This window comes from Choristoneura fumiferana, chromosome 27 (assembly GCF_025370935.1).
Source record: "Choristoneura fumiferana chromosome 27, NRCan_CFum_1, whole genome shotgun sequence".
Classification (NCBI taxonomy): Eukaryota; Metazoa; Arthropoda; class Insecta; order Lepidoptera; family Tortricidae; genus Choristoneura; species Choristoneura fumiferana.
In genome coordinates this window covers 3,956,884-3,976,983 of record NC_133498.1, presented here as the reverse complement: position 1 = coordinate 3,976,983, position 20,100 = coordinate 3,956,884, and the positions used below count along the sequence as shown (strand labels likewise).

The 20,100-nt window shown below is 38.7% G+C and overlaps 1 protein-coding gene and 1 pseudogene across 1 annotated transcript; one reads left to right on the top strand and one right to left on the bottom strand.

Moving 5' to 3' along the window:
* Positions 1-1,866: 1,866 nt before the first annotated feature.
* Positions 1,867-12,759, bottom strand: LOC141443639 (uncharacterized; annotated as a pseudogene).
* A 420-nt stretch (positions 12,760-13,179) lies between these two features.
* On the top strand, positions 13,180-19,544 carry LOC141443234 (uncharacterized). Its single transcript, XM_074108442.1, has 6 exons — positions 13,180-13,887; positions 14,623-14,700; positions 16,365-16,538; positions 17,161-17,363; positions 18,947-19,079; positions 19,490-19,544. The coding sequence occupies exons 1-6, from the start codon at positions 13,574-13,576 to the stop codon at positions 19,542-19,544; spliced, it is 957 nt and encodes a 318-aa protein (XP_073964543.1). The 5' UTR covers positions 13,180-13,573.
* Positions 19,545-20,100: the final 556 nt, after the last annotated feature.

Genomic DNA, 20,100 nt, shown 5'->3' with positions numbered 1-20,100 from the left:
AAGGAATGCGAAACAAAAACGACCCACGAGAACCAAATCCTTCCAATTACAACATGTTATGTGTTAGTTTGTCAAATAATCCTACTAATATTATAAATGTGAAAGTTTGTGAGTGAGTGAGTGAGTGAGTATGTTTGTTACTTTTTCACGCTTAAACGGCTGGACGGATTTTGATGAAATTTGGCGGAAAGTTAGTTTATAACGTGGATTAAAACATAGGATACTTTTTATCCCGATATTCCCACGGGATAGGGATAAAATCTCGAAATAACAACGCTAGACTTAGAGTCATGAAATTTGGTATGTAGGTAGTTGGACGTCTGGAATAAACATAGGTGACTTTTTGACCCGATATTCCCACGGGATACCTAGGGATAAAATCTTGAAATAACAACCGCTGGGCTTTGAGCCATGAAATTTAGTATGTAGGTAGCTGGACCTATGGAATAACACATAGGCTACTTTTTATTCCGATATTCCCACGGGATAGGGATAAAATCTCGAAATAACAACCGCTGGGCTTAGAGTCATGAAATTTGGTATGTAGGTAGTTGATGTCTGAAATAACACATAGGAAATATTTTGACTCGATATTCCCACGGGATACCTAGGGATAAAATCTTGAAATAACAACCGCTGGGCTTAGAGCCATGAAATTTAGTGTGTAGGTAGCTGAACCTCTGAAATAATACATAGGCTACTATTTATCCCGATATTCCCACGGGATAGGGATAAAATCTCGAAATAATAACTGCTGGCTTAGAGTCATGAAATTTGGTACGTAGGTAACTGGACATCTGAATAACATTTAAGTGACTTTTTGACCCGATATTCCCACGGGATAACTAGGGATAAAATCTCGAAATAACAACCACTGGCTTAGAGCCATGAAATTTGGTATGTAGGTAGCTGGACCTCTGGAATAACACATAGGCTACTTTTTATTCCGATATTCCCACGGGATAGGGATAAAATCTTGAAATAACAACCGCTGGCTTAGAGGCATGAAATTTGGTATGTAGGTAGCCGGACGTCTGGAATAACACATACGCTACTTTTTATCCGATATTTCCACAGGATAGTGTTGTAACTAAGGGACCCATACATCGGTGTATTATTGTTATTTTTATTTTGTAATTTTTTCTTTAATTGTATACTACTGTAGTTTTTAAGTATTTTATTTGTACTTATTTTATTTAGAAAAAAATGACTTTCTGCCAAGCTTCTTGCGGCGCATTCTTCTTGGCAATGATGGTCTTTCCGAAAGTGCTAGTATTTAAAAAATGACGTGTAAAAGTGCCCATTGCGGCCTATTTACTGAATAAATGATATAAATTTGAATTAGGATAGGGAAAAATTTGAAATTTTAGCACTGGGTTTAGAGTCGTGAATTTTGTACAGTTATTCACAACACAACCTCAATGAAGACCACGGTATAAATTTGGAAATTTCCAGGGGAATTTAGTAAAATCCCGAAAATTTCAATTGCAACTACCAGACCGAATAGTTTACGCGTGCGAAGCCGCGGGTAAAAGCTAGTCATTACTAAATTGATGTTTTGCAAAATAAGTTTAAAAATAAGTTGTTTGGGTAATGGACATTTTTTAAATGATGATTTATCATATGAAGTTTGTATTATAAAGTGACAAGTTTTTTAAAAGTATATTTATCAAATGATCATTTGTGATTGATATGAGCAGCTAGTGATATGAAGTGGTTGTGAAATTAATAGTTTGCGAATCGTTGTTTGTGAAATGATCATTTTGTTATAACTTTGTTTGCCAAATGATAGTAAATTCTAAATGAGACGTAGCGTGGCGTCTCCGTGTGAACTAACCCTTAAGGTGCACAAATAAAATTACAATAGACAAAATAAATGATTTAATAAATGTCCAGATCATAATAATTCTATATATTTATCTACAACTTCGTGTATCTACTCCGCACGGTATATAAACTTGGTACTTGGGCGTGTTGCCGCCCTTCTCTAACACCGCACGAGTGAGCGAGAAAGGGTCCAACTTCTTCTTTACTACTAGAAATCTGAAACAAACGGAGGGTGTGAAATATAAAATTGATCAGTGCTTGACCATGCTCACACCGGGCAAGCTAGAAGAGCTAAAGATAGAGATGAATACATTAGATATAGATGTTTTAGAGTTGGTGGAAGAGGAAAGGCGGCTGTTGAGGACGATTGAAAATAGGAGAGGGAATATGCTGGGGCATCTGATACGACATGACAGCTACATAAAAACTATTTTAGAAGGGCGAATAGAAGGCAGGCGAGGCAGGGGAAGGCCGAGAGAACCGAAAAGAGTGGCGATTACTCCACCGACAAGAGCTAAGCTCTTAAATTAATGATGATGATGAGTGTATTCGAGTGACCAGATCGCATCCTCAAACAGAATATGTTTCTACAAGCTTTTATTTAACTTGGCCCGTTTGTTGTTAGTCAATGGGGAATGTCTGAATAATTTAGAAACGCTTGAAACTTTTTATATCAATAGGAATCCCCAGCCTATATACGTCCCACTGCTGGGCACAGGCCTCCTCTCAGAACAAGAGGGCTTGAGCCATAGTTCCCACGCGGGCCCAGTGCGGATTGGGAACTTCACACACACCATTGAATTGCTTCGCAGGTTTGTGCATGTTTCCTCACGATGTTTTCCTTCACCGCAAAGCTCGTGGTAAATTTCAAATGTAACTCCGCACATGAATTTCGACAAACTCAGAGGTGCGAGCCGGGGTTTGAACCCACGACCCTCTGTTTGAGAGGCGATAGCTGAAACCACTAGGCCACCACGGCTTCTTCATAGGAATATATCAATAGGAATAACCTTTATAATTAACAGAAAAATATCAGATTTTTAAGTAGCATCAATTAATTTAAGAAAATGAAAGAGTTTTCTTTACCGCCAAATTACGACAGTCCGGTCGGTTAGGGGTTGTTCCACAGTCCAGAATAAAAAACATTAAAAAAGAATTTATGTGTCTTTGACTCGATCGTTTTGACAGGTGTCACTTTTTACCGGGCCGAATAATACTGACATGGAAATACCGACCCTGTTTTTCATGTACACGCCCATAGAAACTGACACGAGCTTCTATTTAACGCAATTTGGGGGGGGAGGGGGTCTTGTAAAACGTTACGATGCCTCTGAATGCTCTCATGCTGACTGACGGAGGGTCAAATCTTGAAAAACTGCGTTACGCATTGGCACCTTACGAAGTCGATGGCGTTGTAATATTTGAACGCTTCGTATCTACGGGGTTGCTGGTGCAAGTGTTGGGCCAATGAGGGCTATCGTTTCTTGTCTTTCTAGATGGCGCCAATGTTGCGTGAGGTTTTTAAGTGTGGCTTTCAACGTCTGTTATTACGGGAGTGAAAACAAAGTTTAAATTGACAAGATTTCATTTTTTTAACACCTGTAAATTACTACAGGAATCGAAAGAGTTTTGCCTCCTGAACATGGGAAAATATTTATTATAATTGATTTCTCCATATTTAAAAAAATACAAAAAATTTAAAAAATATGTCTGAATTTTCCAATACTACCACAGAATAGATATGTTTCCTTTGCCCATTTCACCAGAAAAAGGAGCTGTCATCATTTTGACAACGTCTCTATGCAACGTCTACGTCAGATTTACGTGGTCTTTTTTTTAAGAGACTAGACAAAAGTAATGGATCTATTGTGTGGTACTTTTGGAGTTATGCCCTTTTAGAATAAGCACATCTTAAAAAAATTGTAATAAATTAATAAATAGTTGTAGTGAAATTTTAAAAATATCAGCGTTTTTCTCTTTCCAAACAGAATACAGAGAACGAATCAAATTATAGTCTTAGAAATATGAAATCTTGTCAATTAAAATCATATTTAATACACCTTAAAACCGTACCATAAAAATATAGAGCAACCACAGTGTTGCGTAGTCCTGTTTTGTACGGAAAAAAGGGAGGAAAAAAGGTTCCGAAAGACAAACCTGTCTCAAAACACAGACATTTATTGCCCCGTAACGCATAATTGCCATAATTAATTTCAGGTAATGCAAAATATTCACAAAATCATTCTAATTATAAATGAACCCGCGTAGCTCACCCAAAAACTATGAGATTTGACATTTCGGAGACCTGACGCTACACTAGCGCCTCTAGCGGCGAAATCGTACGCGACAGCCCTCATTACCCTAAAGAGTGGGCAGGGCCTTAGTTTAAAGCAGTCTCGTGCGCACCTGTCCTCATTGGCCCCGTAGCTGCGGCTCGCGAGTCCCATCTTCTGCGCGAGCTGGTGCAGCGCGGCGCGCTCCTCCTTGGAGAAGTCCCGACTGAACACGAGGTCCACGTCCAGCGCGTCCGACGACAGGTAGCGCCGCATGAGGGCGCTGGCCGCGCGCCGCAGACCCTGAACGCCCGCGCTGCTGCCCAGACCTTGACGGTTCACCTGGAAGGGATGGATGACGGTTCTTAGGGTTCCATACCCAAAGGGTGCTAACGGAAACCTATTACTAAAACTCCGCTGTCTTTCTGTCCGTCCGTCTGTCACAGGGCTCTATCTCTTGAAATTTTCACCTACAATTTTCATTATGTATCACTGTGCCGCTATAGCGACAAATACTAAAAACAGAATAAAATAAATATTTAAGGGGGTTTTTTGTTGCCTTTTTTGCTACCTAATGTCTAATGTTGTCTATAAATAGTGGTACGGAACACTTTGTGCGCGAATCCGACTCGCACTTAGCCGGTTTTTTATTTTATTTCGCGGATGTCATTTTGAAGCACCTTATGTCACTTCGACAGTTTTGCCGAATCTAATGATACCTCATATCGTCACTCTTACCGCAAAATCGATAATTTTACATGCTTTTATTTAGTTTCACCTGTCCCGATGTCTGTCTGTCTGTCTGTAATCAAATCTTGAAAGTTAAATTCGACCAACTTCCAGTAGCCGAATTGACTTGAAATTTTGCATACTTATGTAAATTGCGTGACAATACAATAATCTGGTAGTGACATCCTGGTAGTCCGGCCAGGATCGTCTCCGCAGGACTGTACTCTTCAACGGTTAATAGCAGCAACTTGAAATTTGGTATGCAAATGTAGTTTGGGTGACAATGCAAATAAAATCGACAAAAAGTACAGTCAGCAAAAAAAGCTTGTATTAAAATTTTAATATTTACCAAAAACTTATTTCTGAGTGACCTTTATAATAAACACTAAACCAAGTGTCAATTTTGTTGACGTATTGATTTGTGATACAATCATATTTTAAAGTAGTGACGATATGTTGAAAGCCGTCCTGCCTTTTAGACTACAGAGGGGACCAAAGAGATAGACATACATACATACGCTCGAAAAACATAACCCTCTTCCGGCCAGTCAATTTAAAACGCGCGCGCTTAGGTATAAGTTTTGCGTTTACATTATAGTAAAATTACGCTGGGTCCATAGAGTCACGAATGACGAGGTATTCCTGCGAGTCACAAAAATCCCGAGAACTCATGTTCATCATCAAGAGAATAAAGGTAGCCCATCTAGGGCATGTATGTATGTACATATGTAATAAACTCTTTATTGTACAAAAGAAAATAAATGTATTAAGGCATGAGCGTTATCATTTACTCCAAACAATAATAGTGGGAAAAATTGAGGGGAAAAGACGCGTCAGAAGAAGAAAGAAATCGTGGCTCCGAAACATCAGACAGTGGACCGGTATCGCCAGTGTGGAAGAACTGTCTTCTCTGGCGAGAGATAAGGAGAGATACGGAGCTGACAGCCAACCTCCTGCAGCGGAGAGGCACCGCAAGGAGAAGAAGATAGTAAGATACGGTATTTGACATATTGACAACTCCTGAAATTGCCATATCTTAATATTATTATGAAATACAGATAGTGTTTAGCGAAGAGAAAATTTAAATCGGTGAAAATTGGATTGAAAGTGATTTTTTGAGAAATCTATATACCTACTCAAACGCTTTCTCAAACGCTTTTCTCTATGCAGCAAGTATGGCGCTACTGGCGTGTGACGTCATATGCCAGTATGTCTTTCTCTGTCCAATCTTGAATTGCAAACCTTTATAACTTTGTTATTTGTAAAGGTAGCTTAAAAATTGTTTTTCTATTCGATAACAGGCATTGTGTAGTTTTAATTTATAAAACATATACAAAATAGTCAAATACCGTATTATAGCCAAGCAAATTAGCTCGTTAAAGTGAAAATGGGCATGCCACATAGCACGGCGAACAGATGGCCGAAAAATTATCGTATGGAGACCGCGGATCGGCAAGCGCAGCGTAGAACGTCCACCAACGAGATGCTGATATGATGATGATGATGATGATGAAGATTATAGCTAACTCACCATCTGCAGGTGCGGTTTGATCGGCTCGGATATGCCCTGCGCGTCGGCGCCGAGGCCGCCGCCCTTCCAACCCATCAGCTTCATCATCCTGTCGACAATATTGCGATTAAACACAACCATTTATAACCTTACCCCCTTATTCATAAAACTTAACAAGCCTATGTTAAGTAACAAATACTTTGTCCCTTTCTAGCAAATACAAATGTCGAAGTGACAGATAAGGACAAACGAATTTTAGCGGCATTTTAACTAAAATAGGTTTGATTGTCGTTTATGAATAAGGGGGTTAATGTGTTATTGCTGTTATAAATAAATTATTTTCTTTCTTTCTTACTTTTATAAAGAAAGATTTTTGTGAAAATTCGGCATAACAGGAAAAAATCTTAACAACTTAAAACAATAAGACAACCTTACACAGTAAAATTCTTATGTAGTGAAAAGGAATACAGAACAGGAAAATTGTGCTGAGAGATGCGAAAACGGATATACCCGCGACTCCGTCGGCGTAGAATTCGTTTATCGCTATCCCGCGGGAACTATGTAATTTTCCGGGATAAAAACTATCCTATGTCCTTCCCCGGGATTCAAACTCAAAACTCAAACTCACAACATTTATTGACAAGAAAAACACACTACAAACAAACAAACTATGTGTATACCGAATTTCATCTTAATCGGTTCAGCGGTTTAGATGTGATGAAGTAAGAAACAAACAAACAAACACACTTTCAAACATTACATAACAGCATTATATGCAGCAGCGCAGCAACATTATATACATTTATAATATTAGTGGGACTATACTTGTTCCAATCGTTTATTTAACTTTTGAAAGCTCGAGTACTAATTAAAATAGTGATGCCCTGATACGTTACCGATTCGATTTCTTTTAACAATCGATTTTATTCATGAGGAAGTTTTAATCGATTTAACACATTCATATTTTATTTTGCTCAACATTAATGTAATTAATGTTGAGTCGAAATCGAGTGCTGATGATTCCAGTTCATACGGAGAAGAACCAGACGGTTCTTTATAATTAAAAATAGTATTACAGTGCTTATTTTAGTTGTTTTAACTTTTAAACCCCTAAAGGCATATTAATGTATTTATTATTTTTAAATGATTTTGATATAAAATATAATCACAATAATTTAAATGTATGTTTTATTTATAAATCGATTACTTCAAAACGGTTTTTATAGTCTATGGCCATGGCCATAAGTGGGCGGTGCCCGTCCATGAAGTACGGTATTCTCTGTAGTACATTGTACCGAACATTATTGTAAAACTTCACGTGCGTGATCTGTCAAAAGTTAAATAAACGATTGGAACGACTATAGGCGATCAAAAACCATTTAACCTTTTCGCCGCCACGTCAAATACAAAAGACATCACATCACCCATACGCCAGGCTTCTACATTTGCAATGTCTGAATTGACCTTAACACAATTTAACGAAGGTTGCTTTTGCATTGAAGTAATAGACTTATACGAGTATATAGGTCGTTGGTCGTTGGTGTGGAACCGGCGGTGCGTATATATGAGTCGTTGGCGTCGAAAAGGTTAATGCTTCATTAGTGACTACCTACTGTGACTAAAATCCCTATGGGAAATTAAATCGTGGATTGTATTAACGTTTGCATATACACACAATCAGGAAATGAACCGCAAAGTCACCAGGGTGGAACCTACGTACTACTAATATCATGTTGACATCCCACACATCTGCCAAAGAAATCATAGCGAAATTGATTATGAAAAGGTTCCACCCTGGTATTCATTTCGTTGACTGTACCAAATTAATAATCTCTAAACGCAGCAGTTGAGATAAAAAGTAACATTGGTCTCATTTTGAATCTCCAGCTATCAACATATGTATACAAAAGTTAAACAACAAAGCCTCTGGATCCACAAACTCACTTGGTGGCGACGCTGTTCTCGACGGGGCCTCCGAACTCGTCCCCGCGCGGCCGGACAACCTCGTCCAGCGTGATGGCGGAGCCCTGCGCTATCCACGCCTCCCTTCACCACCACGCTGATAACCTCGTTGCGGAGTCTCTGCGGAACACAAATACATACAGTCGTACCATTGGATTCCTGATTCACCGTAGGGCCTTATCACACTTGCCTGTTATAAGAACACAGGGCCGGATTTAGGGGAGGGCAAACGGGGCAACAGCCCTGGGGCCTTCACAAAAAAGGGGCCCCCTCAATAATACAGACATCGGTTTTTTTTTATAATTCCGCCGAGTAAACACTATTCACTTCAATCAGGCAATCAGTAAAGGGTTCCACTCCTTTGTTGCTCCAAGTCCTCTGGACCTCTAAATCCGGCCCTGTAAGAACATCTTGCAACAACTAAGCCCTTTTGTATTTACTATGTCCTGGCAATAAACGTTAATAACGGGCCGTGTTGAAAGCGAGGCGAGTTCGCTGCTTCTAGAGCTGGGACGACATACTGATTTTCCTGTGAGTACGCAGCGAATTCGTTGCGCACTCGTAGCGAACTCGCAGCGCACTCGCCTCGCTTTCAACTCGCTCGCAAATCGCAAGTGCGAAAAGGCCCGTAAAACGTTCCCACGGTAAGCGTCGCAATGAATTGCCTTAAGAGCGTTTATACCTGATGAGCTGGCACAAACAGAATGTACCGGAACAAGAAGTCAAACCAGTAAACCCTTCTTAATTAAAAGTGAAGGTGTCTAAAGGAATTTAATGTTTATTAATGGTTTTTAAAGAAAAGAAAAGTCTATAACGAATAATTATTGGAGTAGACACATTAACTTTTATATATTAAGAAGAGTTCTATCAGACCATTTTTTAATTTTCATTCAATTTTTATGGAATAATCGAGAAAAACTAACAAAAATGCAATGTTGCCAGCTCAGCAAGTATAAACGCTCTTAATTTCATTCGTCAAATTCGTCGCCGCGAGCCGAGCCATATTCATTTCAGTCCGAGCCGTGCCGTTGATGGAGACGGCCGTGTCTGGCTCGTACGCTGAGGCGACAGGCCTCATCTTGATCCGCAACGTGCCTCAAGCCTATGCCTCAGAGCGAAGAGCCTCAAACTGAGGTTGTTTGCTTTAAGTCAAGGCAGCTCAGCCTGAGGCTACTCTAATGGATACGCGGCTAAACAAACATTCTTACATTCCAAGCCATGGTCTCCACAATGCTCTTCGCTTCAGCTTTACTGCTTCCAGTAGCTCTAGCCACCAGGTTGTCGCTGATGAACATGGACACGACTCCATTCTCGAACGTCGTGGTGAACGGCGCATTGCACACTTGGCAGCTGGCTGAAAAAAGAATATTATTCACACATTATTCATCACATTTATGATTGCCAGGTTCCCAATGGTAGCCTATGCCCTTACCAGTCATAATCTATCCTATCTCTACACCAAATTTCATCTAGTCGCTAGTCGGCGCAAGCGAGAGGTGAGGCGTACGGTGTGGGGCAGAAACAACCGCGCCGCTCGCTCAAATGACCACATGACTGGTCAACTATAAAAAGCTTAACAGAAGCTGGATAGGCCGGACACCGTTTATGGACACGCATTGAAAAAATCTAACTATGTCCAGCTTTTATCTGACACCTGGCAATCATAATCACATTGTAAAGGGGATATTGTATTGGTAAATCATGTGTATTTTTATCCTATTGTCATATACAGTCAATGTAGGTAAATAATAAAGTAGACGAAAGTAGGTAGTTGTAGATTGTGATGGCATTCTCACTTTGGTGTACAGCAATACTTCGTTTTTCTTTAGCATTAGAAATAAGGTAAACAATCTTGACAAGTTTTTTTTATTGAAAAACGTTTTTAAAAATACAGTAACTATTACTTATGATACCAAAAGAATGTAAATGATCATATTTCCTTGCTAATGTTACATATATGCTGTGACTTATTTTCAAAAGTTTTTCAATTAAAAAGACGTCAAGATCGCTTACCGTCTTTCTAATGCTAAAAAAAATGAAGTATACAGAGCTGAATATACGATTTACTTCTAAACATGGGTTTCGTATCCCCTTGATGGCGGCCTTAAGGCTTGGGCCAGTCAGTTAGGATGACAGGGTTGCGGTTTATTCTGCAGAACGCAACAGTTGACAGGAGCAAGAAAATAATTTGAAAATAAAAATAAAATAAGTCCTTTTTGCGGAAGGTTTTCGTTAATATGTGGACATAATTAATAATAGCTAAACTAAAGACGCGACAGCCGCACGTCACCTGTCAACATCTGCGATGCGAACACTTTGCGAAACACTACAGCGTCGCACGCGCCGAATTGTGCGACAGAGAAGAGCGTAAGCGCGCCCTACCCGAGATGCAACAGAGAGGGACGGGAGGAGAGCAATAGCTTTGCCACGCAAGCCACAGAGACCGGATGCCATATTGCCAAACATTTCTGACACATGACAATGAAATGACAATTTTTGCATGCAAAACTGTCATTCGATTGTGATTGCGAGTGTCAGAAACTTTCACAATAGACCCTCTGGCCATTTTCCCAAGAAATCATGTGCAAACTCACCCTGTATATTCTGCCATTTGCTAGCCCACGGCCGGATCAACAACACCAGCTGCCCAAACCAGTAAAGAACATTCGCTCATCAAAACTCCTCACATCCAAACACCTCACTGGGCCATCTCCTTAAATACTCATTAAGGTCCAACATTTGTGATGATCTCGCCTCATTTTGACTATCATTTGTTTTTAGTTTACTTGTTTGACTTTCTTGTTCCGGTACATTCTGTTTGTGACTGTCAAGAGCTTTGTTTACTTCCGGTATATCTTGTCCTTGCTTAACAAATTGTATTCTAGCAGATTTTGGGGCAGGTGCATCTATAACAATGCCTCCTTCTCGTTTAGTTCCCTTTGCTCTATCTTCTGCAGCGTCTGAGGCAGACACAAAGGTTCGTTGAAGTTTATTTTTCTTTGAGTTTCTATAGGATTGTGCTACCTAAAACAAAAAAAATATATGCTGATATTCTACAGGTTTGTAGAATTGCTATAGCTATGAAGCTTGTCTATACTTCCAGGCTAACAAAAAGAGGTAATCTTTGCTTATTTTTTGGGTGTTTTTTGTAGTTTGTGTGTAAAACACAGTGGCGAAGCATGAGAATGAGATACAATGTGTCACTCTTGCCATGCTTCAATATTTCCTGATGTGATTGTTCAAATAAGGCAGAGAAGCTAGTTGGGCTAGTACCATGAGGACCTTTCAACAACTTTGACATTTGAGTTGGGTTTAAGAACTAAATGAGTCAATTGCAAGCAAGACCATGTCTAACAGACCTCACTATATCAACACCATCTAGCGATATTTGACCTATCTATCATAGAAACCCTCATTAACCCTTTGACCGCCACGGTCGGTAAAACATGACAGTTGAAAAAAGTGCCATAGTGGTCATGTCGGCATTTTGTGACGCATATGGGATGATTTTTAGTTTTTTTTTTTGTCGACTGTGAACAACCGTGGCGGTTAAAAGGTTAATAATAATTTATATGACAGAGATAAGGAATATAGGTCATTGTATCAAATAATTTGTGTTCCACAACTATATTTGAGAAGGTGATCTCTGGAACTACTTAAGTGACTTAGTAATTACACTATTGATATTAAACAATTGTAATGGATAACTCACGTCTTAAATCAAGATGAGTGAGTCTCACTATAGTTTCATGTACACTATTCCTGTTATTTTATCCAGAAGAGTGCTAAGTTACCATAAGTATTAAAGTTGGGAGGGATATAATCAACTATGTACCTACTGGCTGTTGCCCGCAGTTTCACTTGGTTATTTTATTTTTATTTTTATTTGATTAACACAAACCTTATCCTGACAAGGAATACAACAAAAAAATGTTATCCACATTGATTATTTATACATAACAAAGATTATCCAATTTGGTGCCGTCGTTCGGAAGTTATGCGCGTACATACATTTCAGCGATTCATTTTTATTTATATAGATAGATAGATAAGTTGCAAAAGTATTTTTCATTCTCGAGTAAGTAACTTTTATGAATGTAAAATAGTTTTTTTTCATTAAATTATATAGAATCGATTTAATAACAATAGTAAACAATCGAAATTTGCGGCTAATACTCGTTCAAGTCGCATAATAACAATGAAACGGGGGGAGCGGTTACCTCTTGTGAAAGCCTTGCGACCTCTTGCATGACCTCTGTCGGATATCGGCAGCCCATAAATTCCATGTTAGAGAACACCCGAGCCAAGCAAATTAGCCTTTCTTCAGAATATTCGTGTTTCCATCGTTCGATAAACGCTTTTCGCAACTCCCAGTGTTCTTCGCATTCATGGTCTTCTCTATATTTATCGACGTCCCAATTGACGTCGAAAGACATTTTAGTAAATAAACAATTCAACAGAGACAGTTTTAGTTATAATTTCGCGAAACTCTACAAAAATATTGTAGCTTGCAGGACTAAAATGACAGTCGTTTGACAGGAGTACGAGAATGTTGCCATTACTTGCCATTGTTTTATTTTACCTATTTTCATTTTTGAACAATAATCGAGCAGTTTCAACTGTTGCTTGAATAGCTTGTTATGCTACGTTTTGTTATTGCATTATAACGTCTAGTTTTCGAATTGTTTATTCTCAATTATTGCAGTTTATATCTTATATCTTATTGATAAATCATATTATTTAAATATGACTGCAAACCTTAAATACATACCTACCGTCCAGGTCCGTCAGTAAATGAAATTTGTTGTAAACATAAACAAAACGTTATCTTCTGGCAATTTTAAATTTTCTTGACATTTTCTTTTCCGTTTGGTCTGCCTTGCCTAGGTCGCTGGGGAATATATATAATAATACTTTTTGTTCCGCTGTGAAGTAAGTAACAAACATTTGTTTGTATAATAAACATAGACTAATAATACAATAATAAAGTGTTACGTGTTATGTGATCAACTTTAGCGAAGTCAAGTTATTTATTATGGCGGGTAGCTTTTAAACTTGCAACGATCTCAAAATATAGGGTTTGTTGAAGTTTCCTGAGTAAACTTGTATATATTGGTAATAAAAGTTTTTATTTTAGAGCAATAGAAAAGTGAAAAAATAATGTCTAATTGTGTAAAGAGTACCTAATAATCACCAAATCTGTGCTTAGGTTATTGACAGAAAATATTTTGTCGAAAATCAAGTTTTTCTAACCTGAACAGATTGCGAAAACATGGCCTCTTCTAAAAAAGAAATAATAAAATTCGAAAAAGCCATAGAAAGTATGGATGCATCAGAAGTAAAAGAGTGCCTTGTTAAAACTTTAAATTTCTTAAACAGAAACGACTTTGAATGTCGTTTTTCCAATATTTCTGTAGCCATTGAAGCTTTTTTGGTCGGTTTGGTGTCAGACAACAGGAACTTGAAATGCAAATTATTTAATGCTGAGTGTGAGAAGTTAGCGTTGGACATTATTGAGGCTTTGGAACTGAACAGGGACATCTTCCGTTGGACTTATTCATATGGAAGCGAGACATTGAACAAAGAGTATGTATATCCATAAAGATGTTAAACATTTTTCAGCATTGTTGTGGGGGTGGTTGTTTATTTGTTTGTCCATGTACTGTTGGCTGCATTAATATCTGTCACATCACAGCAAAGCATGCAAATATCTGACGCATCATCTGAGCATATATAATTGCATGATTTTTTGTGTCAGATATTGGTTGTACTTTAGTATCAAAGAGATGTTAATTCACTTCACACTTTCAAGGTCATTTTCAAAAAGCACCAGTGTTTGAAGAATGTTGTTTAAATTTTAACCTTCCTTATTGGAGACCAGCTGTTTGCTTAAGACTAAAGAATTTGTTTACCACTATCTGGCGGGAACTAATCAATTCTTTGCAATAAACATATCCTGTGTAAATTCATCCAAGTTTTAAACAATTCCAAATTTCAGACTCATCCATATCTGTTGAGCAAATTTGTTGTTGTTGATTGTGTGAGGATTGAGTAACAAACATCCAAACATCCTCCCAAACTTTATTATGTCTTAGTAGATTTTTTTGTTCTTCTCGAGTTACTATAATCTGGACATTCAGCAGTATGTTGGTTGGTTTAAAAAAAAGTGTGGTAAAAAATAAGGCGTCAGGTTTTTATTATATAAATATTGTAAATATTGATAAAACCAAAACAAGTTGGTTTTGGATCCCCTGCTTGCAACATAAGTGTTAGAAGTCCTGTTATTGTAATATATAACCATGTTTATGTTTTTAATTCCAGCCTTTTTGTGTATAAGAAGATATTCTCTAACAAAATGAAAATTAAACCTGTGGAGCCCAAAAAATCCAAGTCTATCAGGTAAGACTATATAACATTGATGATAAACTGTGTTATGCTTGCATTCCTTCTAACACACATCTTGTTTTTGCTGTTTTGTGTTCTGAGCTTTTCTGTGTGATATAGTCTTCTAAATCAGTATCCATTTTTTAAGTTACATACATGTCTAAAGTTAACTGCTATAAGTCTTCTACAGCAGTCATTTTAAAGGGCCCACAGATGCTACGAAAAACCTAACAATCCGACTGAACCATTGGACCTGCATTATTTGTTGTATTGTGTGTGTGAGAAACTGCAGTTTTGTACAATTTTTCAAAACTCTAGAGGTTTGAAACTAGATAAATCGGGAACAGATGAATCAGACCTATAAAATAAAGAAACCCACAACAGCTATTACGTCTTTAGTCACCATCGGAACTGAAATGAAGATTACTACGATTAACTAGAGTGAGTGTGTGTGAACAATTTATGATAAATAAGACTGATAATACTAATACTTTATTGCACATAAAACACAAAAATAATACAAAAAGAAAACAACAAAACAAAAGAGTACAAAGGCGAACTTATCCCTTAAAGGGATCTTTTCAAGCTAACCTAAACAGGAAAGGAAAACTTAAAGATAGGCCAACAGTAATTTATGCACAGTGAGAAGAAAGGAATAAAATCAAATGTCGCAGTCTGATCATAGGTTTTTTGTAGTGTCTGTGGGCCCTATTAGGTGCATGAGCACTCTATTGGTCATCTGTTTCATTTCAATCATCACCAACTGTTTCCAGGTATCCCAGCGCTTGATCCTATCACAAACTCAAGACCCAACCCAGTTGGACATACCAACTGGTAGCAAAATCCAGCTGCTTAACACAACTCTTCGCTTTCTCAAGACCGACGGTGAGGGGGTACTGGAGTATCCAGACATGCCGTTAACCCATGCACATTACATGTGCATGCTTGTCAATAGTCCTAAGAGTGATTTGAACGTTGGTTTTGGCTTTAAATCATTGTATGCACCCCTGTTTGAGGCTATGGAAGTGTATGGCTTGGATTATGAGTTTAATATTTCGTTTGCTGAGAAGGATGGAGATATCGCGTAAGATTTATTTATCATTTGTTTTGTGTTTAACTCTTGATATTTTTACTTGCTTCTTCAAAAAAAGGAAAGGCTCTTAATTTGCTTGTGTTATTTCTAAGTTTGCTATCTCAAAGCTATATTATTTAAAAAAAGAATTTGGGAAATAGTTTTTTTGTTTGATTTGACAGAAAAGAAGACACTTGAAAATAGTTTTTGACACGGTTCCATATTAATATTTAGTCATTAAGAAAGTGGCTAAGTTGCCAACACTGTTATACTTCCCAATTGGTTTAGTTTCAATGTGAATAAAAAAAATACCACCCCTAAGGCAGTTCTTTAGTTCCACGTAGTTGACGTGGTTTGCATGTTGAACAATATAATGAGCAGCGCTGACTGCGCGCGTTCGCGTGCGTAGGATTGTACTTGCACCCACGCCCGCAGGTTCGGATTTAGAGCTGTGGAGGCCTTGGGGCAAGAAAGAGCGGGGTATTGCACCGGTTGCCCTCCCCTAAATCCGCCCCTGCGCGCCCGTGCAGTGCACCCGCGCCAGCTAGCCTAAACTTTAATAGGCTAAACTAAGAGTTTGATTTTTAAGTGGTATTTCTGATTTCAGGTCCATGAAGTTGGAAAAAATACGAAGAAACAAAGCTGTTGTTCAAAGAAAAGTCACGCAAGCAGATTGTCAAGATAATTCTACAAAAGAAAACCCTTTCGAGACCAGTTCAAGGACGGAAAGCCTTTTAGAAACGAATTCGAAGGGATCCAACAATTCCTTGAATGTTTCACTGTATGTTAATGAATAATATTTATTGGGAATACCCGCGGGAATTTATGTGCATCTCGGAATTTAAAACGAGATTTTATAATGTAGACAGCTGAAAGTCTGAAAGAACACATAGGCCCCAAATTATTCCAAATTTCCCATGGAATCCCGAAAAAACCCAAAATTACAATTGCTTGGATTAGAAATGAAATTGGACATGAAATTCGGCGCGGGTTTTGCCCAACATTACAACGGATATAACATAATTATATAGATAAATATATACTTAAATAACATATTAAACATCCAAGACCCGAGAACGAACATTCGTATTATTCATACAATTATCTGCCCCGGCCGGGAATCGAACCCGGGACCTCAAGCTTCGTAGTCAAGTTCTATAACCACTTGGCCATCCGGTCGTCTCTTTCCGTACAAAAGTTCAAGTCGATGCCATTACCCACTGAGGAGTTCCCTCAAGAGGAGACGACCCTGGCTGCAGCATCGAGTTGTCTGTGATACGAATGTATTGTCATTGAAATTGAATAATTTTGCAAAGTTTCGCGTCTGTGCCATAAATTTTTGATGAGTTCCCTTCTGCTGTATATTGAAAGTTGAATTAAACCTTGTGAAATCCATCTTCCAGGAACAGTTCAACATCATCGAGCCGCTCCCGACGCCGGCGCCGGAACCGTTTGCGGCTGACGGACGGCGTGTCGGCCGGTTTCGTGTCGGACACGCTGCACTCCCTTCTGGCGTTCACGGCGGACCCCGCCCGCGCCAGCGTCCGCTTCGAAGGCCTGACCGACCGGGAGGCTGCTTTCGTGAGGGGCGTCAAAACTTTGGCGGGTGAGTGCGAGGGCGGAACCAGAGGGTCTATTGCAGGGATCGGCAACCTTTTAACCTTTCTGTTTCTGTGTTGGTTCAAATTTAGGTTCTAAACGCGATTCAGTTTACTTGTATATGTGTCTGATCGGACGACGGCTGTATGCAGGTGTCCCACAGCTATGCCACATGGAGGGGAAGTATTTTAAATATTGCAGATAGACAATTCTACTAAAAGAAGACTTGATTTTGATTTTGAAAATAATTCAAACTTTTTTGAAAAATACCCTGCCTGAACCGGGAATCGAACCCACCAAATAGTAAAAAAATACAGTTGTATTAATTGTCCTGAAGTTTTCCCTTTATTTAAGATGCTATGTTGCCAGGAAAAAAATAATTCTTATGATTGAGCCTTTTGATCAGTACCACAAAATTACAGATGGATTCCCGGTTCAGACAGGAGATTATTCAAATTTCTTTGAATACAGTTTAAATTGTTTTTAAAATCAAAATGATGTCATATATCAGTAAAATTGACTATCTATAATACAGGGTGGAAAGTTGAGATGGGGCAGCAAGGGCAGCTACTAGATCCCTTGCCTTGCTGCTACGCGAAAATGCTCTTAGGAGACCTTTACTAATTTTTTGAGTGATGACAATCGACATTCACAGTTTTTGATAAAATGTACAGTCAGCGAGAAAATCGACAGATTTGACTTTTTTTATGCCAATTTCCATTTCTATCAAGGATTAAAATACTTTGAGACCAACTAAGGTTAGACTAGAACACCCACAAATCAAAACACAACTTTTTCATGCAGTTCGTAGGGTACTAATTTGCAAAGTGAAACTTTCGATGTTGTTATTTTTACGAATATGAATCCTTTATGTTTAAAGGAAATTAAACAGTATGTAGACAACTAAAAACTGAACATTTTAACTAAAGTTAGTGTCTTAACACAATATTGCTGCCCCATCTCAACTTTCCACCCTGTATACTGAGCGGCAAATAATCTGGCCCTCAAATGTATGCAGTAATTGGTAATTTTGTATGTAGAGTGGGCCAAATTTTGCGCCGCTGAGTATATTTAAGATATTTTCCCTTCATGTGGCATAGCCGTGGGACAACCTGCATGCACGTCTCACAGTAGCGTGACCCCGTAACAACTCGATTACCACTGGCTTGCCTAAATTTTGACCCACTCGCCCACATCGACCCATTGTACTGTGGGGACTGTAACTAGGTGAGAGCTTAGGTACTGGGGATCAACGCGCGTGACTTTTAAACTCAGTTCAAAATAAAAATGGTATTTCTTCGATTATTTGGATTTATTTCAGAACTTAAAAATACATTTACATAGAACAGCACCAGCCGCTTAGGCTATCGGGAGCAATCTGCGCTCCGACATTGTATACGCTGTCATTGTTTTTAAAGTTATATTCTAGAAACACAATATAAAAATCCTATCCTTTTATACAAAACTAGGTTAATCTAACCTCCCAGGTGGTCAGTTTTACCATCTGCCAGCGGTATACAGCCTAGTTCCTACAGTACACTCCTTTTTGTTGTCTATCGAAAATTTAAACACATCGCCACTGACATCCAGGTGCGACGTCCAGCCACGGCTCGCTGGAGGCACCGTTGCGGGAGGCCCTGGCACAGCTGAACTCTAACGTTGCTAAGGTGACAGAGACCTGCAGGATACGAGTCGAGGAGGGACACACAAACACAAAGGCCAGGTTGGTTTGCTATTTTTTTGGGAAAATGATTGTAACAGAACTAGGTCTTGCCCCCGACCCCGACCGATTAGAATTCATTTATGGCTATCCCACGGGAACTGCATTTTCCGGGATAAAACTATTGTATGTCCTTCCCCGGGATTCCAACTATCTGTATGCCGAATTTCACCTAAAGCGGTTCGGCGGTTTAGACGTGATGAGGTAACAAAATAACAAACAAACAGACTTACAAACTTTCACATTTATAATATAAGTCGGATGAGAGGCGTTCAGTGCTCTAAAATGTTATTACAGCTTAACTTTACTAATGAGTAATGAGGATATGGCGCGAGCGAACTCGCTGAAAAATATAGGTAACAACAAAAATCTGTTTTACTTTACTACAAACAAAATTTCTTTAATTATTTCAGGTTTATAACACTGAAGAAAGTACCAAAAGATAAGCCTACAAAACCACTCAGGTGAGACGCTATATGTTTTGTCGCATTATATGCCCATTGAGGTGGCATTCACTGCCCAATACATCTAGTTTTGATTGGTCAATATCTACTGTTAACAGACTTTAAAAAATCAAAAAATCCGACTTAAAAAAACTAAAGAGAAATAATAAGTTTCTACTATGTAGTTCAGGCCATATAGCACGGCCATTTTAGCATAGCATGACCGTTTGGGCCGAAAGTCTCATCAACGAGATACGTATGGACGGATGACCTGGTCAAAGCCGCGATTTCACGGTTCCAACCGAAGCAACTGGAGGTCTATGGGAGAGGCCTATGTCCAACAGAGGACGTTCTACTGCTGAGATGATGATGATGATGTAGTTCAGGAATAGAGAATATGCAAGATTTTTTTTTTTAAACGTGTTGTAAAAGATTTTTTGAATATATTAAAAAAAACGAAGATATGGACGTTTGTGGCACAGGAATCGATCGACCGAAGCATGACCACGACCACTCTGTCAAGAGTGAACGACTAAGAAGAAGAATTAGTATTCAGCTATAGCAAGTTAAAAATTGTGGCT

Coding starts and splice junctions, on each gene's coding strand:
- LOC141443234 (XM_074108442.1), top strand. CDS start 13,574: ATGGCCTCTTCTAAAAAAGAAATAATAAAATTCGAAAAAGCCATAGAA. Junction 13,888..14,622: donor AGCGAGACATTGAACAAAGA/GTATGTATATCC, acceptor TTTTAATTCCAG/CCTTTTTGTGTATAAGAAGA. Junction 16,539..17,160: donor AATTCCTTGAATGTTTCACT/GTATGTTAATGA, acceptor TCCATCTTCCAG/GAACAGTTCAACATCATCGA.